The following is a 23,416-nucleotide window of genomic DNA, read 5'->3' on the forward strand; positions in this document are numbered from 1 at the left end:
TGACTTGAGGGTTAGAGAACTGTACGTGGTGGCTGATTTACACATGTTGTTATCGTATAGCTCTGCAGTTTTCCCCTGCCAGGTGCATTTTGTTCTAGTGTTCATTTAAGATATCTGGCACTTATATTGCAATGTATAAAGAGAGAGCTTACATGAAACATCTGTGAGTACAGTAGTACTACTGCAGTACATACAAGGAATGTGTTTTGGTCTGTCAGTTGATCAGAAATATTCATTGGGCATTCCTTGATGCAAAGTCCAGTTCTAGGGACTGAGAAAGACAGCCCTTGCCCCTGAGCTCACCATCAAGGTAAAGAGATGAAACAAAGATGTCAGAGACTGCTATGCAACGTGTGAACTACTTAGTTGCCAAAGGACAACCCTGTTTCTCAGGAACCGGGACATGGGTTCACTTTTCCCAAAGGGCAGTGTATGTGCAGATTTGGCATCAGGTTTTTTCCATTCAGCAGGGAATACATACTGATAGCATCTAAGCAAGGCAAAATCCCCTGCAGGTGAAACGAAAGGTGTTTGTTATTCAATGACTACGGGAAGTGTCTGGTGCTGAGGTAACTCCAGGGACATTTACTAATGGTACTTGCACTCATTAATATCACTGCATGCAGTATAACCCCATGCTGCCTGGGAACTGCGCATGTTTTAATGAAAAAAAGTGAACATCTCAGTGGGCATTTTGGTAGGTAGAGCCGAATGGCTGTTTACTGAGAAACCTCATAGCATGAATTCACTACAGTCTAGTGCAAGGCTTTTTTTCCTGGGATCCATGATCCTAAAAATTATATGTAAAATCTTATATCTGTGCATTTTTTTCTGGGGGAAGATCGTTAGTGTTCTTTAGAACCCCCAGAGAAAAAAAAAGTACTGCAGATTTTATCACAAAATCAGAGTATCATCCCTTCATTCAGCATATATTTTAGTAGCCACTCATGCCTTCTACGCTAGGTCCTATGGTACAGCCTAGTGAGCCAGCTGGGTCCTCTGTGTGCGCCATTCATAGTTTAGGTTGTGGCCGTTAGACACTTCCTGCCACAGATTTCTCTGTGCATTCAAACAGCACCATCACAAATGCTTGCATGAACCAAACTGCTCACTGTTCCTCACTCATAGGAATCTTGTTCAAAAAGCAAATATGTACTCAAAGTACTGAATCATTCAGAACTACTTCTGACGATGACACACTAGATTTTATAATTAAGAGAGTATTTCACATTGCATGACTTTTAAATGAATGGGAATACTTTTTAAAACAAAATATGCAAATTGAGGCATTTGCTAAATGACTTCTTGGTAGCCCTCAGAAAATATATTTTTCATCCCTCGAGGCTATTTTAAACAGTACTGTTGTATGGAATTCTAGTGATGTCTTTCAACACTTGTGCACATTTTGAAACTTACAGCCAAAGAAAGCATCCAGGTGACCAACCAGCTGTTCAAAGATGCAGAGGGTCTTAACTGATGAGTGGGGGTGAAGTTACCACTTCAAACATTTACAGTGGTGACCAAAAATCATATCTGAGGGAGCTCCAGGGAAGATTTCCAGTTGCAGCCATGTTTGAGCAAGAGCTGTCTGGGTGCTGACTGAGGGCGAGGGTCAAGGAGGTAGGAAGACAGCATTTGCAGAGAGACCCAGGTGCCCGCCACAGCCCAAAGGTCTGTAGTATGTATTTTCAGCCCCTTCCGAATTTCCTTTCCATTAAATTTTCACCTCTTTGATCACATGCTCTACTAGGGACAAAATGTTAGGGATATTCAATTTTTTTCTCTCTTCTGGGTGTGCACAATGCTAATTTTTTAAGATTAAAATCTGAAGTGTTTTAACAGGGAGTAAGTTCACTATATGTGTGCACTTATTTCTGTACTTTAATAAAATATGGATCTATTAAGTCATATAAGACTTAATAAGAATCAGTTCTCCCAATTACGAGAAAAAATAACTATTAGTCTTAATATTAAATATCAGTAACATAAATTTGTGATTGGACTTCCTGTTTTAACTTCTTTATGTGTGAACCATACCTTATCTGTTCGGTAATGAGCGTGTATTTCTTCTACTAAGACAACAATAAGTATGTAATGCTCAAATTGACATTTGAGGGTCTACAGTAAGTGGCAGAGCCAGGATTTAACCCTAGGCAGCCATGGTTCAACCCATGACATAGCACTCCTGTACCAGAATTCACTGAATACGAGTCCAACAATAGACTTTTATGTAATAAGAAGGTCTTCTTCCCAGTCTCTGGTGACATATTTCCAGCAGGTTTATACACAGTTGAACACAGAATTGGCCAGTGAGGCCCAAAAGCATGCCATTTGGGGGACCTGCGTGGCGCTTGCCATCAGTCCTTGGAGACTTTTGCTTTTAATGCACTTATTTCACTTTTCTTCTTTCCACTGATGAAGTGTGTGAAAATATTTACACAGTGGTGCAGACACTGCCAAACAGCAAAAATGGCACACTGTAGAAACTGACAGTACCTTGCGTGCTATATTCAAAATGTTCCTCAAGCAGACACAAAAAGTGATGTGAAAAACTGTTCATGGTAGCAGTAATGTTTGTGATTATGGACTGTTCGAGGTAGTAACTAAATTGAATTCTTACTCTTTAGCCAAGCATTCCTGTGCCCTTTTGGGTGATCTTGCTTCTCCAAAGTTTTTCAAACTCCTTTTCAGTATTTACCTATGCCAGCCAGCTGTTGATTCTGTACTTCACCCACACCCTGATTATTCTTGTTACTCTACTCCCTCTTGAGAGTCTTCATGCTGACGTTAAATCAGGAAGAGGAAAGAACCCTTGACACCCTTCATCCACAAGGCCTTCTTTAACAGTCCAACTCCCTCATCTCCTGAATCCTTGGGAACTCTCTGCGTCACGTGACTCAGTGCACTTGGAATCTTCTCCAGTGACATGTCTTTTAATCTATGTTGCTCCTTTTCAGAAGGCCTCACAGTGCCATGTACTATTTATGGTAGATATCCAGCACACTTTAGGTGAACTCTGTAGTGCCCCATAACCCCAGTAAATAATTCATTTTAAAAGAAAAGATTATTAGAAAACCTCCCCCTACTGCACACAACTTATGGTTTCTAGATTTTAAATGTTTCCTTTCTTTTTAATCACTTATCTCGTATTCTAGATACACTGTATCTTGTTAAGAAAACAGCAGTTTAATATAATATAATTTGTTGTTTAAAATATGCATGAATAATATTGAGTGCTGATGAAAGTATGAGAAGACTCAGATCAGGGCTCAGCTAGTAGAACATATGTTGGTATAGCCTTTTTGGAAATCGTTTTATCAGTGTGAGTCAAGAACCTTAAAAAATGACCCTAACTGGTGTGGCTCGGTGGGTTGGGTATCATCCTGCACACCAGAAGGTCACCAGTTTGATTCCCACTTAGGGCACAGTCCTGGGTTGTGGGCCAGTCTCCGAGTTTGGGGCACGTGAAAGGTAACGAATCAATGTTTCTGTCTCCCTCTTTCTCTTTTCCTTCTCCTCTCTCTAAAAATAAATAAATAAAATCCTAATTTTAAAAAACTCTTAAAAAATTTATTCCCAGTGATTGTACCAGACATCTATCCTAAGGAAATGATCAGAGAAATGGGGGAAGTTTGTGTAAATATATTTATCACATAATATTGCCATTACAATATTATGTTGTATTGTAGCAGAATCTTAAAAGCAACTTATATAGCCTACCAGGGAAATTGTTCCCATCAATTGTTCCCATAGAACATCAATACAACAAGCACTAAAAATGGTGCTGAGGAAGAGTATTTAGTGGCACAGGATAATTTTTAGAATACAGTAAGTTTTAAAAGCTGTCTCCCAAGCCACACGCACACTGTGACTATAATTTGTTATCAGCGCAGGCACACATACATACAAGTGAAGTGGAATGTACCAAAATGTAAGAAGTGATTATTCCTGGACAGGGACTGCAGGTGATTTTTATGATATTCTTTATACTTCTTTATGTCTTCCAAATATTCTACAAGAGCATACTTGTACATTAGCATAATCAGGAAAAATGCAAGTTTTTAAAAGAAAAAAGCTCTATGGAAACTGTAGGTGGACAGCCATCCGTCCCTCTGCCTCATTGACTCAGTACCTTCTGTGGCAGCGTTCCACACCCTCACGAGCAGGAGCGGTCACTTAGAGGCGGTGCCGCTACTTTACATTCGATTTCTAACATAATTTTTTAACATTTCTGGCAGACATTTGTTTTGCAGGTCATGGGCCTGTGTTTCCTGACAGCCTCACTTTGTTTTCAAAGTTTTCCAAATGCTGCATGCAGTGTACGCGGTGACCCGCAGTGTCCACACGTGGATGTAGTTGGTACGGCGCTTGATTTATTCCTTTCCCAAGAGTTCAGAAAACAAAGCCTGAGTCATCAGGAGTCCTTTTTTTTTTTTTTTTTTTTAATACAGTATCAGGTTATCCTCCGCTGTCAATCTGGCACGTCTCCTTTGTCATCTGCCCTTGGTGAGATTACTGGAACTTTTGTTGCCACCAGCCCAGTTAGCCTCCAACTTACACTGTCGAGTTCTCCGAGTTGTGATTCTGTGTGTACGAGGCAGTCTTTGTGAACTTCTTAGAGCAAGGTTGTAGCTTTTAATTCCATCTCAGACTCCCCCTGGGCAAAGTTCTTTGGACAAGGTTCATTCCTCCTTGTTCTGCTCTGGGAGTAGCCTAGCTAGACACCCTGTCAAGGTAAGTTTTACCCACCTGCCTCTGGAATTTTATAAAATCCTAAAACAGGGAAAGAAACACTAGTAGAGTGGCATTTGCACCCTAGTTCATATTTAAAACCACATAAGAGCTGCCTGGTGCCTCTGAGCAGACCTCATGTAACATGCTCTCTTTAAGATCAGCTATCTCCTCCCCACTCGAGGTCTACTTTCAGTTTTCCTACCTCCTTCAGGCTCCTGCATTGGTGTCCATTTTCATGCACTGCCATTAATCACAGTGCCTTACTGTCTTTCTATTGGTGAGCCCTTTCTGGACCTTCTTGGAATGGAGCTTTTACTTTCATCTTTAATTTGTGCCTTTCTTAACGGAGTTCACTTTAACTCTTCTTGGTTTATCAGCTTCCAACACCAGAAGGTCATCTGTCCTAAACTAATCACAGACATATTTATCCTTTTCAAAGGTGAATGCTGTACAAGATTAGATAACTACTACTCAGTGATGGAGCTCAGATTGGAATTCCAGTTGTCAGATTCCCAAGCTTGGGTGCCTGTGAGACGCAGCTGGAAAGAGAGCAAATGCTGTCATTTGAGTTACCCACAGTATCTTCTGCTCTTCAGCTGTGATTCTGAATAGTTTTGGAATTGTGATAGTGCCTCTTTTTTAGGGGAAAGTGGAGTGCAATGGGGCACGATTTTCCATTCTGCTTCTTCCAACCTCCTACTACTACACCGTGACTGCTGCAAAGTTGCTTTTGAGTACAGGGGAGTGAATATAAAATCTCTTCCCTTGCAATTTTTGCTCTTTAAACTTTTCCAGAGAACACATAAATGGATTTGATGAGCTTGAAGCAAAAGTATTGAGAAAGAGGGAAGCAAACTTGTTGCCAAAGGGCCCCTAAGTAATTATTTGTTTCTCATCATAATTAAAGATTCCCAAAATGAAGTGTTTGCGTCAGTGTGTTGACAATAATTGGGTTCTTTTGGAAATATATTTAATATTGTTATGTATGTATTTTAATGAAAACAATTTTATTTTTATAGTTATAGGAAAAATTGTAAGTGTTACAGAATACAAAAAAGTACAAGATACAAAATAGCCCTGACTGGTGTGGCTCTCTGTTAGGTGTTGTCTCACAAAGCAAAAGACACCAGTTCAATTCCCACTCAGGGCACATGCCTGGGTTGCAGGTTTAGTCCCCGGTTGGGGCATGTACAAAAGGCAAACCAATTGGTGTTTCTCTCCCTCTCTTTCTTCCTCGCTTCTCCTCTCTCTTAAATAAATAAAGTTTTTTAAGTACAAAATACAAAATAGTACAAAAATTCTAGCACCTATCTATAACCGTGATAAGATTTAGTAATCAGATTATTTTTTAATGTATGTATACACACAGAGCTTACTTACAAGCTTATATAATTTTATACATGTAAAATCATACCATACCTGTGTTGTGTGACCTGCCTTTCTTCCTGGGCATTATCTTTCCACATCAGTGAAAATAAATCTGTATCACCTCTGTGTCACCTTGCTTAATGTCTTCAGTTATTTGGATGTGACATAATGTCTTTGACTCCTTTATCACAGATGTTTAGGTGGTTTCTAAATTTGGCTACCACAGGAAGTTTTGGCACATCATTATGCTTATAGCTTGGACACTTTACCAGTTTTCATTTGTGGAAGTGAAATTTCTGGGTCAAATAGTAATGTATTTTAATCTTTATTTACATTTCCAAGCTGCCATGAACACTTTTTTTTTATTTTATTTTAAGAGCATGGTATCATGATGAACTTTCACATAGGCCACTTCTTTGCAACTCATTATTGTCTTTCACTGCTGCACTTGGTTGTGGTTTCTCACACTGTATGAAAATCTGAACTTTCCAAAGGAAACAGTTGTGGTTTCTAGGATGGTTGATTGAGCAGCTGCAAACTGATGATACTATTACATCTGTTCTTTTTTTTTTTTAACCTAGTGACAATGTCCAAAGCAGAAAAGAATGAGTTTTGCTGTTAATGTACAATGAGAAATTGTTAATGTACAATGCTAAAATTTGCTTTCTAGGCTGAAAAGACTGCTGAGATTTCTTTTCTCTTTCCTCTAGAGCTATAAAACTTAGGGTGTGTGTGTTAGAAGTACTGCATTTCATGTGAGAGTCCTATAAGGCCCTGACCTGTGGGCTGCAGCTCCCCACCCACTTTGAGGTGAATCAGCAGCATTGTCCCTTCCAGTGCAGCCACTGTGGCAAGAGGGCAAAGGGTCTACCAATGAGAGGTCCTCTTTCCTTATCCCCTCACTTCCCCTCTGTCCGTCCTCCTTAGCCTTCCAGTGTCTCTAGCCCCTGATCACTTGCCTTAAGAATCTATTTTATCTTCTCTCATCTCTCCAATACCAATCCCATTTGAATTTGTGTCATAGTTGCCTAGTTCTCCTCGGAACAGTGACTGTGAACATTTTATCTTTGTAACTTCTGTGCAAACTAACTGTATTAACAGCACTCTCATTTAGTAAACAAGTGAGACAGTAGGACAATGACAAATTCTTTTCCTAGATGATGATTCCAAAGTACCACTTCAGACCCTACGCTCGCTGCTGTGATAAATTTTTCAAAAAGGAAGGCCTACCATGAACAGCATAGCCTTTGTCCATTTTCTTGTTTTTATTATGCTTTGTCCTGAGAGTTCCTCTTTATTTTCTAAGTATTTACACATTGTGAAAGTCACACAATTTAGTGAGTTTAAGTATGAATATTGCAGTTGTGAGTAATAATAGTTTCAAAGTTATCTATCGAAGGATGAAGCTAATCCACTTTATTAAAATTTTCTATAGGTTCAGAATAGATCGTGATCTTATAGCTTTGAGATGGAAATATCTATTATATTTGTAATTTTCACGTTCTCTCCTGTCCTTTTGCCTCATATGGAATATTCCATACACAAAAACACTGAATTTATAGAGTACTATGCTTTCAATAGAATAAACATCTGTATTTATTAAATTATAAGTGATAATTTTGTCAGTCTTCAAAGCAGCATCTTTTGCTATACTTTTTTTTGAGAAGGGTGAGAAGGGAAAACTGGAGGGTAGAGGGAACTGGCAAAGGTACTTGGATTTTTCTTTGGTTATTTTAAGAAGAGTCACTAGTTTGCATCATGATACTTGTCCTGAATCTAAAAAAATATTCCACATGTATTTCAGCTTCACTGAAGTGATCAAAATAAATGTTGAATGAGATCAACATTGTATACACTTAGAATGCAAAGAGCCTAATCTTGATTTTCAGTGGGGGGGGGGAAATCTGCATTACTTTTTTATGGGATGTGAATCTTTGTTTCCTTTTATTAAGAACTTTGAAATTATTAATCTTAGCTTTGCAATATATTTAATAGAGGTGATACCTCTGCTCAGTGTCGTGTCCCTCCTTGGGTGTACTCCCTGCCCTTTTCACTGTTAATCTCTGGGTGAAATGGAAGGAATTCTGGGAATCTCCCTTTCAGTTATCCCTTTTGAAACCTTGTTTTTAATAGCACTTTTCTTTCTTGGCCTGCATGACACTTTATCTTTCTTTTCCTTTCTTTTTGCCGTTTGCAAAGACTCTTGGGAGGATTTGACAGATTTGGTGGAGCAAATGCGCGATGATACAGAAGGTGCGTGCCACACCAACATCTTTCAGCTTTTTTTCTTGCTTTCTTTTTAAAAAAATTTCCTAACCACCTTTTTATTGTTTCTCATAAGAGGGAATGTCAGCTTTAGGTTTTACTTCCCAGGGCAATAACTGGAGCAGTAAGCATATTTGCCAGATTTTTCATATAGCTACTTTATACAGGATTAGGGTTCTCAGAGTCCTGCATTTAAAATCTTCATCCGTGTGGGTTCAAGTACAGTGGCATTAATTTATATTTATATTGCTCCCTTAGAATATTTGTTAAATGACATGTTCAAAAGGAACTTTATTTCAAGATTAATATATAGTTTTTCTGTGGCTGTTTTTCATTTATATGTTGTGAAGATATAAGTTTTTATCATTCATGAAAATGTATGTACATATTTATTTTATATATACATATTTATTTTTATATGTATGTGTGTGTGTGTATTTCTGTGAATCCCACAGTGGTAATCTAAAGTATTGGTCTGGAATGCTGCACTGCTTTGTAGGTTTCCCTGACATTAGGTACCTGAAGCTTCGAATTAACTTTGAAAACTTGCACATATGTTCTGATATATGAAGGTTTCCCAAACCAATAATTGTTTCTTCTCTGACTGGCACTTAATGTTGAGGAGCTCAAGATGATTTACACATTTTAAAGTAAAAATAGAAAAGTTGAAGTTTGGCTCCACTTTGCTATATCATTTTACATTCTTGCACTTTGCCTGGGCAATTAAAGGTCGCCAGCTTCAGTGCACACCCACCCACCACTCTGCCCATTTGTCCTTTTCACCGACTGCATGAGTGCCCACGGCGGTCTCCTGCCGAGTTCCTGTGACATCCCACCCGGAGCATTTGCTCACCTTCCCCCACCCCCCTCTCCCCCGAGCCACCCTCCAGTCTAGAAGAGAGCTCCAGGAGGTGCTCCTTGACCACTGTGGCCCACATTCATTTTTCATTCACTCACGTCCCACAGAACTTGGAGCTGAAGGGTTTTTACTTGTTCTCTAATTCTTGTATGTTCATCATCCTAGTTAAAGGATAAAATCCATGAGAGCTGAGATTGTCTTAAATTTCTTGGTGTTCAAATCAGACCTGGGGTGCTCACGCCAGACAAAGCTAAAGCAGTTTTCTGTCTCCAGTGCTACCCAGTAGTTTCTTCAGCACTTTACTTTAAATGAGTAAATTATCATGAGTCTTATCTCATTTCCTATAGTGAAACTATCTTTATTACATCTTTGATTTTGCTTTTAATCTAACTAGTTATGTCTAATTCAGTGAAAAAACAAATCAGTGTTCCTTGTTGACTGACAGTTCACAAACAAGGAAAAGGAAGGAGGACATCGATTCGCTCAGTGAGTAGTGTTATTATCATGTCAGCTGCTATTATTATTTACCAGGCACCAGACAGATTTAAGGTTTCGATTTCTTTAATAGACTAGGTACTAAAGACAAATGCTACATAAAAGCCAACAAAGATATGCTCTTTTTAAGGAATTCTTCCCTATGACTCAACCCTGGTAAAATTCTATTTCTCTTTAATACAAAGTACTACTGCAAGAATCAAGCCTACTGTGAGAGTCGGCCTTTTTTTTTATTCTGTTTTTGCTGGCATTTTTGTAAATGATTATCATAGGTAAAGTAAAAAAGACAAGATGAGCTGTAACAGTGGAGCACATACAAAATCCAGAAGGTGTGAATTGTATCAATACTTTGATGATCTTAGATTACCAGTCAGGTGGTACACAGTAATGTTGGCCAGGAACCTGTTTATAGAAAAGGCTTTCTGGAATGTAGTTTTTTTAAAAAATCAGAATGGAGGAAGAGAAATGGTTTATTTGTTAACTTTGGAGTCATTTCATCCTTGTCTTTTTTTGAAACATTTTCTGCTTTTGTCTCATTTCAGTTATGTGATATGCCAGAAGTTTTCTGTATTACATAACTTTGAGTTTTTGTAAATGAGTACTTGTAGCAAGAATAAATAGGAACTATGGAGAATTACACATAACACACACGAGCAGCTCAGGGTCTAGGGAAGATACTGGTTTCAAACACTGGGAAGGCCGACAGGGCGTGTAGGCTCAGAGTGTTTCAGGGGCCCTTCACTGCCGAGCTGTTTCAGCTATTTCTTATCTGTTCTATGGATGTCATAAGAGTTGGCGTTTTAATAGATGAAGTGTTAACACTAGCTCCCAGACTCCTGAAAAAAATGCTTTTTAAAATAACAAACTCTAGGAAGTTGCAGATTTGAACTGTTAGATTTTGTTGGTTCGTTTTTTAGTTTTGGCAAGATTGAGGTTTTCCTGGTGAGCTGATTTCTTAACAGTGATGGTTGGTTTTACATTTGGTGTCTATAGCCCATGTCCATAGAACATGAGTGTCTTCGTAGGGTGATCAATTATCCTGCATCTCATCTCATTATATGCTATTAATTTGTGTGTGTGAGTTTTGAAACTCACTAGAAAATTATGAATATTAAATGAAATAACAAAAGTGTATAATTTATATTTTTAGTTTTGTTATAAATATTGAATTCCTTTCTATACATATTATAAACCTGATAAACAGATTCTGTGAATTTGCAGTTGCCCAGATTACTACCCACCTCTCTGACCACTGAAATGACTGGGACATTACTTGAATCAGGAAAATAATATAGCTGTGTGGAATATTACCTGTTCAAGATTACTTACTGGTTCGATGCACTGTTTTCTTTTGGGTCAAGATTTGATGTCCACCATCTAGAAAAATGGAAGGAACAACATATCTAAGAGATTGTCTTATTTCTAGCACTATGTCATATAGTCATTCAATAAAGGTTTATTTTAAATTAACTAAATTGGAATACTTATATTTATGGAGGACCATAATAATTTTAATAGCTAACATTTTTGTGTGTTTAGTATGCCCCAAACACACACAAAGTATTTAGATACTTAACATATTTAAACTTGTTTAATCTTTAAAACCCTATTTTATAGATGAGAAAACTAAGGCCTCCAGAGTAAGAAACTTTCCCAGTGCAATACTACTCAGCTACAAAAAAGAATGGACTATTGACACATGCAACAACCTGAATGAACCTCTAATGAATTATGCTGAGTGGAAAAAAAGCTAATTTAAGAAGTTAGATACTATATGATTCTATTTATATAGCATTTTTGAAATGACAAAACCATAGAAATGGAGAACAGATTAGTTGTTGCCAAGGGTTAGGAGAGGTTAGGGGCTGGAAGTAAGAGGGTTTAACTATAAAATGTTGATATGTGAGATCCTTGTATTGATACACACATTCTATGTCTTGACTGTAGTTTAATGTCAGTATCCTGGTCATGATGATGTACTCTAGTTTTGTAAGATATCACCCTCAAGAGAACTAGATTAAAGGGTGTATGATAGCTCTGTATTATTTCTTACAACTGCATGCGAATCTACAATTACCTGAAAATAACAAGCACAAAAGAAAGGTCGGGTAGAGAGGGAGGGAGGGAGGGAGGGAGGGAGGGAGAGAGAGAGAGAGAGAGAGAGAGAGAGAGAGAGAGAGAGAGAGACATTCACAGAGTCACACAGTTTGAGAAAACTTCAAGTTGAGTTCAAACTCCAGCAGGCTCATGCCAGAGCTTAATGCTCTTACCCACTGTACCAAAGTTTTTCAAACTTTTTTGACTGTAAAACCTATTTTTATCAAAACTCAGTACACACATAGTTAGTGTACATACATTAACAAAATGTTTCAGGAAATAATGCATGACTTTACTATGTGGAACATATGAAATCCATTTTATGCTGCACTAAGGGGTATGACCTTTTGTTCAGGACACTCCGGTGTCCTGTGCTGCCTGTCTTCAATGTATCCATTTCAGCTCTAGCTACTAACATATAAGTCATTCCTGAAATAACTGGGTTCCGTTCCCAGCCTGTAACTGTTGGAATGCTTTCCAGGCTGGGCCACTAACCCTGGGTCCACCTGTTTCCCTTTAAACCATCTCCTTTGGTGAAAGCATCTTGTCTAATGATTGCTGCTATTATCCTTATGCTAGTGATTATCCAGTCCCAAACTTTAATTTGTAATTACAACGATGTGATGAAAATTATGCTGAGTGTGCTTCCACATAAATATTCCTATCTGTATACAAAGCCAAGCTGATCTTACCCCTTATCTCCAAAGCGGTTACTCAGTTTTTTCATTTCTGTTTCCAGTCTCACAGGACAAAAACCTTGTAGTCTTGACTCCTGTTTCCATGGCAGGCCATTTTGACCTTCTTCCTCCAGATTCACTTTGCATAATCCTCTTGGACTAATCATCCTCATACAAAGTTTTAATCATACTACTTTCCTGCCCAAAACCTAATGGTTTCCATTGCCCATTTCATGAATGTACAATTCTCTCGTTTTAGAGACCTCTGTTGTCTGCCTGTAACCTCCCCATGTTTCCCAGTTCTCCCCACAAAGAACTCTTCCTTCCATTCCTACTCCCTTCACCTTGCTTTACACACCCATCCCCACCTTTTGGAGTTTTTCTTCAGTATTTCCTGTGTTTTCACATTTAGGCTCTGCCTCAAGTTCTACAACTGAAATTTATCATGTTTTTATTTATGTTACTATTGGTGTTTCATTTGGAACACACGTCTGTGATATTCCAGGAATTTAAGGGTAGAGATTATTCCTGGGTTTTGTCAGGTCTACTCTTTACCCTACTTACAAGCTAAAAAATGTTAGCCTGTTACTGTTTTCGTGTATACTGGCAAAGACACCAGACTCCTGGGTGAGAGACACAGAACTGTATTACTCATGACACGGCAAGCAGCCCGAGCCTCAGCACATTTGTGTTAGTTCCATTTGCACCAGAGTCCCACCTGGGAGACCCTGTATGGCTCCACAAGATGCTCCGCCTGCGGTAGGTAGCTGTGTTCCATCTGAGGAACACTGAGTTTGGGGAACCCACTGCTTTTGTAAGCAGCCGTAGGGAGGCCTCGTCTCTCAGGATTATCAGCTGCATAAACAACCCTGAGAAATGGCCTGAGTAAAAGAGTGGTCAGGGCCTTGTAGTGTTCATACAGCCCAGTAAACAAACACATGTAGTAGCACAAGAGGTCCATGGAAGACTGTCTCTCCCAACATTTTACAGGTGAGCTACAAAGAAAGGAGAAATGTCCCTACTATCACTCAGGGAATATGAGAGCGACAGAGAGATCTAACTATTCTAAATCAGAGTGCCAGGTCACAGTGTTGCCCCTAACATTTACATTATTTCTGTGAAATAAATTGAGCAACACAAGGAACTCTTGGATTTGTTCTTATCACCTAAATATGCTGCATTGCATCAAAACAAAGAAGATTGGCTATTGTCCTAATTTCTAAGTGTTCCCAGACACCTAGGTATTCTTCTGTAGCGTGCAATTCTTCAGGTGAAGGTAATTGAAGAAGTTTAGGAAACTTTCCCAAACTAAAATTGATATTATGATATAATGGCCAATGAAGAAAAAATCAGTGGGGTTTCATAAAGAACTCTCGGACAAGCTTGGATTATAAATGGACATCTTTTAAAGATTAATGGATACCTAAAAGAAAAATACTGTTTTTCCTCTACTACTCGCAATACTTCTGACAGTAAATGTGTGGTGTTTTTCTCTCACCAGCCAATTCTTGAACACCATTCAATTCTGGCACTATCTACCTGGGATTAGTTCAGACTCCACAGGGTATAGGCTCAATGCTATGAGACATCCCTTACTTCAGGTGCCATTCTCAAGGCCAGGTTGTCACCTGTGCTTCTGACCGACCATCTGTAAATTGGGTTTCAATGACTTACTTTGATAATGTCCTGGAACAGCTCACAGAACTAAAAGAGCATTTACTTAACAGACTACCAGCGTATTATAAAAGAATACAACTCAGGAACAACCACGTGAAACAGATACATAAGGCAAAATATGTGGGAAGAAGGGGCACTGAGCTTCGTATCACCTCCACATATTCACAAACCCAGAAGCTCTCTGAACCATTTTGGTTAGGATTTTTATGGATACTTCATTGCAGAGGCATGGTTGGTTAAACCATTGGTCACTGATGATTGAATTCAATCTCTAGCTTCTCCACCATCCCTGGAGTCGGAGGGTGGAAGCGAGGATGAAAATTCCAACCCTCTAAAGCACAAGTCTGGTTCCCTGGGCTACCCCCCCACCCCCCCCCCGTCCTTCGGGGTCTTCCAAAAATGACCTCATTAATACAAATTCAGCTTTGTCGGAAAAGAGTTTGTCATGAATAACAAAAGATGCTCCTTTTCTTTTAATTCTGGAGCAATTACAGAAACGGGACAGAAAGCAAATATAACAAGAGATGCCACTTGTCCCCCAACTCCCTCTCCCCACCCCACCCCCCATACCTCTTATCACTTAAGAAATTACTAGGGTTTAAAGAGCTCTGTTAGGAACTGGGGCAATGTATAGAGATGTACTTATGTTATTATTTCACAATACCTGACCAAGAACGAGTAAGAATATATACAGGAATGTTTGTGCAACGTTAAGTCACCAAATAAGGTTCTTCATTTCAATGCTAAGGCCAATCAGAAGAACTTTTTTTAATTATGTACAGAAATAGAAGAAAACAGCACGAGATTCTTATGGAACTCTAGCAGTTAAACCTTGACCTAAAGCAAGAGAAAGCAGAACCTCTCATATTTTTAGTTATAGAATTTTTCTCAAGCATGTGAAGTAGAGAAAAATAGCATAATGAATCCTAACACTTCCATCACCCAGCTTCAGTAATTATCAGTATTTGTCAGTATGGTTTCACCTATTACCACCCCATCTTTGTTTCTGGAATATTTTAAAGCAAGCTCCAAACATTGTCTAATTGTATTAGGTATGGTAAATAATTCAATACCACACCTAATAAAATTAATAACTTCTTAATAGTATCTAATATTCAACTCATTTTCAAAGTCTGCTTACCTCAAATACATTTGTTCATTTGTTTTATTTGAATCAGGATCCAAATAAATGTACACTTTGTGTGTGTTAAATCGGTTGTATTTTTAAGTAACAGCTTTATTGAGCTCTAATTCACATACCATAAGGGTCCTCACTTTAAGCTGTATAGTTCAGTGGTTGTTAGTGTAAGCACAGTGTTGTGCATCCATTATCGCTTTCTTATCCCAGAATATTTTCATCACTACCAAGAAACTACACGCATTAGGATTCACTCCCTGTCCCCTCTTTCAGTTCCAGCAACTACTAACCTACTTTCTGTTTCTATAGATTTGCCTATTCTGAATATTCTGTGTAAACAAAATCATTAAATATGGAGCCTTTTGTGCCTGACTTCTGTTGCTCAGCATGTTTTCGAGGTTCATCCATGTTGTGGCATGTAACTGGGGGAGGAACACACACTTTACTCAGGGTTCTTCTGGCTGGTCTAATAAATAGACATGAGACAGATTAGCAAGAGAAAATAACCAAATTTAATACATACTTAGGTATGGGAACCCCGCCTACATGAGAGAGTCAGAGGCCCCACATGCAAGAAAGGTTCAGAATAGAAACGGGGATACAGGTATGCAAGACATTCTGAGCTGGGGATGAGGTTATTCACCTTGAGGGCTTCAAAGGGTCAGTGGAGGAAGGTAAGAAGAGCAGATGTTTAGTAAATAAAAGTGCCTGGCCAGGGTGGTGGGTCTAAAATGTTGTCACTGATTATCTCAAATTTGTTTAGGTAGTTAAAGGGAGGGGCAGAGTTTCTCTTGAGTCTGCAGCTGAAGTTGGCTTTAGCTCAGAACAATCTGCATACCATAGAGGCACACTGTGGGTGACTCACTGTGGACTCCATGTATCAGTGCTTTATTCCTTGTTACTGCTAAATAATAATCCACTACACGTACCTCATTTTATAGATCATTTGGGTTGTTTTCATTTTGGCTGTTACGAATAAAGTTGCTATGAACATTCATGTATGAGTTTGATGTGAAAGTATGTTTTCATTTCTCTTGGGTATATATATACCCAAAATTGGAATTTTTGGATCATATGGTAACCATGGTTTAACCTTTTAAGGTCATGTGATTTAACCTTTTGGGAAACTGATAGACTATTTTTTCAAAAACAATTGCACCATTTTATACTTCTATCAGCAATGCACCAGGGCTCCACTTTCTCCACATTTTCATCAACACTTGTTATTTTCTGTTTTAACTTTTAATATTATTATCTCATCATAGTGGTTTTGATTTGCTTTTCCCTAATGAGCATCTTTGCATGTGCTTATTAGCCATTTGTACAGTACATCTTCTGGAGAAGTGTCTATTCAAATCCTTTGCCTGTTCTTTTTAACTGGGTTGCCTTTAATTGTTGAATTGTAAGAGTAACTTTATATATGTACTCTGGATACTGGATCTGATCATTTAAGAGTCCTAAGATTCTATCGATTACTTTTAAATGAGGATTGAGTAAAAGTTCATGATTCTCTTGTACAAATAAATGTCATCAGACTAGTTAAATGGTGTTTTATTACATGATCTTTTTAGTACTTTTAGTAATTTCCTTCACTATGAGGGACAGCTCATTTTGTGTTCAGTTTAATACTCTAAGAAATATTACAGCAAAGGTTCAAAATAGGAATTCCTGAACGTTATTTAGGAATTACTGATCTTCAGTCATTCTGAACATAGAATAAGCTTGTCTTTCTGTACCTCTCTGTTAGTTTGTCATTTTAAACCTCTTATTAATGCTGTTAGGTATTATTGGAAAAATCTCTGTATGACAACTGTTTTCTTTCTCAAATAAGTTTTGTTCTGTCAACCAGAAAATTCTGAAGACTACTGTTTTGCTACATATGAATTCTCCCCATTTTGCTAAGAATTGGGGGCAGTGTAACATACTTAATATTAACATATTAAATATAACCTACTTTTCCTTCAATTATGCATAAAAATCACGATTTCTCTGTACAAACATTAGTCATTGCACTTTGAAGAGGTAACATGGGGTCTTGGTAAGGTATTTGGTTTGCAGAACAGTGTGACTCACTCTTCCTCTTAGCTGTGACTTTGGATTCACTTCTGTCATCACTATTTAAATGAGCCACATGACTGTAAAGTTTATTAAAATTTTTTCATGTGGAAATGAGCAGTCTTGAAGAGATACAATGAAGACCCACACATTCTTGAAAGAAATTTGAATGGAAAACCAATTAATACGGTTCATTAATGTGGCTACAGTCATTTCTACAAGGTTTTTTTAGTCCACTGCCCCTGCAGTGTTCCCCACCAAGGTGATTGTCACCACTGTTCATTTAGCCACCAGAACTAGAAACATGAGTGTTATCTCCATTCTTTCTCCTTCCCTCACATCCAAGCACTCATCGGGTTTTGAAATCCTGACACTGCGCCTCTGGACCATCACTGAAAGCTAACTCCCTCTTCTCCACACAGCACCTGCCGCTCTATCTGGTCCCACTCCTTGGTATTTCTCCTCAACTGCTGCAGTAGGCCCTTACTCTCCCCTCAACACTTCGAGTTCTTGCATCCTTCTAATATGTCTTCCACAAGGCTGCTAGAAAGGCTTTTCCAAATTTCAAATCTGTGACACCTCACATCAAAATCTTTACTGACCTAAAGGTAAAATCTGCACTCCTTAAACTAGGTTCTTAGCAATTTCTGAACCTACTTCCCTAACCTCAGCCCACAGCACTAATGTGCATCACAAAACTCTGGCATTTTTTATCTTATTTTTCTTACTGTGCCATGTTTTTTCCCACTTCCGTGTCTACCTAAGCAATTCCTTCCCTCCAACTCCCTTCACAGCTCTGCTCCTGCCCCTTCCTTGCCCGATGAATTTCTGTCCTAAAGTTGAACTGAAAAGTCTCACCCTCTGTTAGTAAAATATATGGCACTTAGTGATTCCTACATATGAATTTTGTCCTCTGCTACCTCTGTGAATTACTGTATTTTTCTAGAGATTTTAGTTTACTTTGTTCGATTTTCTGGGTGTAAAATCAGATTGTGTGCAATAATAGTTGATCTACTTTTTTATAGTTTATGTGTTTCCATTTTCCTTTTTTTTTTTTTTAAAGATTTTATCTATCCATTTCTAGAGAGGGAAGGGAGGGAGAGAGAGAGAGAGGGAGAGAGAGGGAGAGAGAGAGGGAGAGAGAGAGAGAGACATCAATGTGCGGTTGCTGGGGGTTATGGCCTGCAACCCAGGAATGTACCCTGGCTGGGAATCGAACCTGGGACACTTTGGTTCCCAGCCCGCGCTCAATCCACTGAGCTACGCCAGCCAGAGCATGTGTTTCCATTTTCTTTGTCTTTGATTGCATTGTTCTGCCACCCTCAGTACAATGTTAATAGCCATGTTAATGGATAGGTTTTAATTTCCTTAAAATTCTGTAGTGTATATAAACATAAGTTTTTAAAAATCCTCATACTGAGAACTTATATATATGAGTACATACCCGCCCCTTAAATATGAATGAAAAAATAGGGGGTCGAGTCAGGTAGCTTTTTTCTATACATATTCCCATGGTGTCCTATTCATATTTTTGTTAGTGTTACTGCCATATGTTTGCAGTGCTTCTCAAACTTTTCCATGGAAACACGTCAGTGGCAGAGGCAATTGTATTGGACTTGCAGCCTGCCTGAAATGCTATGTTAATACCATGTTTCCTGGCTTAGCCTTAAAAATATATATAAAATTTACATTTGATTTCATACAGTAGGCATTAAATTTGATTTAACATAATATCATTTTAATTTACTTGTCCTGGAATAAGATTGATGTTTGTCAAAAGTGATATTTTATCCTGAAATTTCAAGTGTTCTCTGAAAGCTTCCCTGTTTTATTCTCCAGACTTCTCTATTACCCAAGTTTGATAAATAGTAAGTACTTCAGTGTCAGGGACTAGGTCTTCTATCTCTGAATTCAACATTAAATACAGTATCTAATACCCAGTATATATTCAATATTAATTGAAGAAAATGAATGAATGAATGAATGAACAAAAGTTTAGTTTTGAAATTAAGTCTTAAATGGTAACATTGTGAACATTAACATTTTAATGATTTTTTTCTTGTAGAAAAAAGTATGACTAATGATATTGTGAAATTCATGCATTTTTTAAAAAATAGTTTTCTGACTTATACAACATAAAACTTTATTTAACTTTTTATAGTTCAAAGTATAAAATTTACAGAAAAGATCACATAGGTAGCCAGTTCAATGAATTTTCACACACTCAACAATTTCACATAACTAATATGCATATCAAAAAATAGAACCCTACCAGTTTCTCAGAGGTCCCTTCATGCTCTCGTCTGGTTATTGCAGCCCTTTTTAACAGCATATAATTAGTTCCACAAAATCATTTTATTCCTTAGTACAAGTCAAGACACCAAATTAATTGAATCGAGAATTTCTTATTTTGTGACAAATTAAGTTAATGACAGTATTCATAGTTAGTAGCCAATATTACAAAATTTAAAAAATAATAATTAAAGTACTAATTATTTTCAGTAGTTTCATTTAGTACCTAACCAGGAAACATAATTAAAATTTTTGTGAAGAAGAAAAAAAATTATTTGTAATGACCATTATTCTTGTATACTATGCAACGCAAAAATGTTGGTAATATGCATTAAATTATGTTTAACTTATACTTTAATTAAATAATATTGAGCAGTAATTCTTTTGAGGTCTTATGTGTGTCAAATTACCCTGATTTTTGTTTGACTTTTTAAATATTTGTTTAGAGCAGCAGTTGTCAACAGGGAGAGAACCTGATTTTGTCTCCCTGGAGACACTACAGTATCTGGAGATCTGAAGACAATTGCGGTTGTCGTTATTGGAGCGTGCTACTGCCATCTAGTGGGTAGAGGTCCAAGTTGCTGCTAAACTTGATTCACAGAACAGCACCCTCCTCCCCAACCCTGCCTGCCCCAAAAGAAAAATTATGACCCAAAATGTTGGTAGTTCCAAGGTTAAGAGAAGTAATTTCTAAAGAATGGGTAGGTTGTTTGTGTTGGATTCAGCTTAGTTCAGATAGGGTCTAGCACCATACCAATGGAGTCCAAGGTATTAGAAATTTAATTTCCTAGGTACTAGTTCCATCTTTCTGTAGATTATGTGCCCGAGACCCCAACCAGACATCTTGAACATTTCTGCTACTGATTATGAGACAAATGAGATGAGGCAATATAGAAAAGCTAGTAGAAATCTATCGCTCCTTCTGGAAAAAATCCTAAGGCATCGTATGTTGCACATAATTCAAATGCAGCTCTCCCCAGGTGACTGGTTCTCACAAAGTTGGAGTCAGGTTATATGCTTTCACTAGCAGCGTTGGTTAATGATTTACAGGCTTGAGGTAGAGAGAATGGTTCCTCATGAGCAACCAGTTATCCAACTTCAACCGTATTGTCTTGCAGTCTGTTAGGAAGTGTTAAGTGGACAACCCAGTAGCTGCGCACAAACATTCATGCATACCCGCACACCCCTGCCCTGTTTCTTTCTCCCAGTGAGTGTGGGAGGTCAGAAACACTACCATAAATGCTGGTAACAAAGCTGGGAAGTAATATCTGATGAATTTGTACTTCACAGCTGTTATTCAGGGATAGCTTTTTGTTGTTGTTTAAATATTTCTGTGTCCCCTGTGAGCTTATTCTACTCTTGACAACTTGACCTACCCTGAGCAAAGAGAGCCACATTTGAGGCATGCCCTGAAACATTGTTGGTGTGCAAGAAAAGAATAATGGCAACATAGACCAATTCTGACTTTCATAATAAAGTATTCTCTAAAAATGTTACCATATAAAACACTACAATAAACCAAGGTTTGTATAGTTGGAGCTATAAATCTACAGTAAGCCCTTCAACATAATGGAGAAAATGAGTGTAGAATTTTGATTCTGCTCTTTTAACTGTGAAAATAGATCTAAATGAAAATACTGTGTGAAGTAAATTGCTTGGAACAATTTAAATAACCTGAGTTTTGTGTTGTGGCATGTTTATATTATGTGCGCATAGAATTATCAGTATTTTTTGTGTTCCCAAGAAAAGTAAAAATACTTCATAGATCTTCAGGCCTTTTTCAGTTCTTGTAGAAATCTGACATGTTTGATGTTTGGGAGGACGCATATCATAGTGCAGAGAGCATTAACTTTCACATCAAACCCAGGTCCACAGGCTGCTGTCTGTGAACTTTTTGGCCTTGGACCACTTAACTGTTAAGGGCCTGCTTTAGCACATGAAAAGAAGGGATACTAGTTAAATGCTAGAATCACAAGGATCAAACAAGATAACCCTGTGAACGAATGGTCAGCAGGAGGGAAGAGGAAACATTTTTTAGAGTCTTCGACTCACTTGTATGTGGACTACAGGGGTTATGAACACAGGGTTTGGAGTTGGAGAAACAGGGTCTAGACTCTGGCGTTCCCATCTGTTCCCAGCTGTGTGCAATGGCCAGCTTGCCCCTCAAGGCTCATTTTCCTTCCTTGCAAATTGGTGCCGTTGGTAACTGTCTTCTAGCACATTGTAAGGAGGATTGAGATCATAATTGTAAGAAGCAGCCCACTGTACCTGGCACATGACACACACCAGTAAATGAAGTTAATGAGTGACCAGATTGTCCTGAATTCTGTCAATAAAACATGGGTCTTAGTCCCTTTCTTTGAATAGCTTGTCTGCTTGATGAGAGGCACACATTCTATGCTAAGTCTTAAAAAATTTATGAATTAAGTTCTAATACTGCATTATACCAATAATGTTAATTATTTTGTTTAATAATGCTTTAGTTTAAATAATAATGATATTAGCATTAATACTAATACTAATAATGCAAATAGTGTATTGGAAGAAATTTTCGTCTTTTTTTCTCATTGGTTTTATTTTTTTTTTAATTTTATTTTAATAGTTGTTCAACTACAATTTTCTGTCCTTTACTCCCATCCCAGCCCACCCACTCATTCCTCCCCACCTCCCTCCCATTTCCATCCTGCCCCCTAGTTTTTGTCCATGTGTCCTTTATATTTGTTCCTGTAAAGCCTTCCCATTGTCCCCTGAAATTCCCTCCCCTCTCCCCTCTGGTCACTGTCAGGCTGTTCTCTATTTCAGTGCCTTAAGCTATATTTTATTTGTTTGTTTGTCTTGTTGTTTAGGTTCCTGTTAAAGGTGAGATCATATGGTATTTGTCTTTCACTACCTGGCTTATTTTGCTTAGCATGATGCTTGCCAGCTCCATCCATGCTGTCACAAAGGGTAGGAGCTCCTTCTTTCTTTCTGCTGTATAGAATTCCAGTAAAAATAGCCTCTTCAACAAATGGTGTTGGGAGAACTGGACAGCTACATGCAAAAAAATGAAACTTACACCATACACAAAAATAAATTCAAGGTGGATAAAAGACTTAAATATAAACCATGACACCATTAAAGTCCTAGATGAGAACATATGCAGGAAAATCTCAGATATTTCACGCAGCATCATTTTTACTGATATGTCCCCTAGAACAAGGGATATAAAGGAAACTATAAACAAATGGGATCTCATCAGAATAAAAAGCTTCTGCATGGCTAAAGAACACAATATTAAAATAAAGAGATCCAACTGTATGGGAAAACATATTTGCCAATTATAACTCATTGGTTTTATTTTTTAAAGCACTTTACAAATTGCGTAGAGAATAAGGGGGCAATGCAAGAGTGGAAGCAGACCAATGTGAAGGGTGAGGAATAGTGAGCTCTGGTGGGCGCCTGGGTTAGGGTGGTAGCAGAGGCAATGGTGAAAATATTAAATGACTATACTCAAAGCTCAGAATTTGATAAAATAATTTTTACTGTTTCTATCAAGGATAGTCCTAAGAGAAATTGACATCATTTTTATAAAACAAGTACATGGCAGAAAAGGATACACAGCTAATAGCATAATTTGGAACCCTGTCTTAATTCTTGCCAAGACAACAAGAGTTTTGCCCACCATTGCTTTTGCACCATCAAATGCAAAGGTGAACACAGAAAAATTATACTGAATTTTAAAATGCGTTCTTTTCAGTAACCAGACATGATCTTCTCCTT

The 23,416-nt window shown here is 38.0% G+C and overlaps 1 protein-coding gene across 15 annotated transcripts in view; it reads left to right on the top strand.

The window, feature by feature from the left end:
• RUFY3 (RUN and FYVE domain containing 3) overlaps positions 1-23,416 on the top strand; it is a 71,940-nt gene that overhangs the window by 18,961 nt on the left and 29,563 nt on the right. For 11 of the 15 annotated variants that reach the window (XR_004902205.1, XR_004902219.1, XR_004902218.1 and 8 more), the window contains exon 2: positions 8,302-8,355. The exons of the other annotated variants lie outside the window; for them this stretch is intronic. Coding sequence is in view for 7 of the 11 variants with exons in the window: in XM_036021728.1 (XP_035877621.1) it covers positions 8,302-8,355 (54 nt within the window). In the remaining 4 variants the exon portion in view is untranslated. The remainder of the gene's footprint in view (positions 1-8,301; positions 8,356-23,416) is intronic. 15 annotated transcript variants of the gene reach the window in all.

This window comes from Phyllostomus discolor, chromosome 1, assembly GCF_004126475.2.
Source record: "Phyllostomus discolor isolate MPI-MPIP mPhyDis1 chromosome 1, mPhyDis1.pri.v3, whole genome shotgun sequence".
Classification (NCBI taxonomy): domain Eukaryota; kingdom Metazoa; phylum Chordata; class Mammalia; order Chiroptera; family Phyllostomidae; genus Phyllostomus; species Phyllostomus discolor.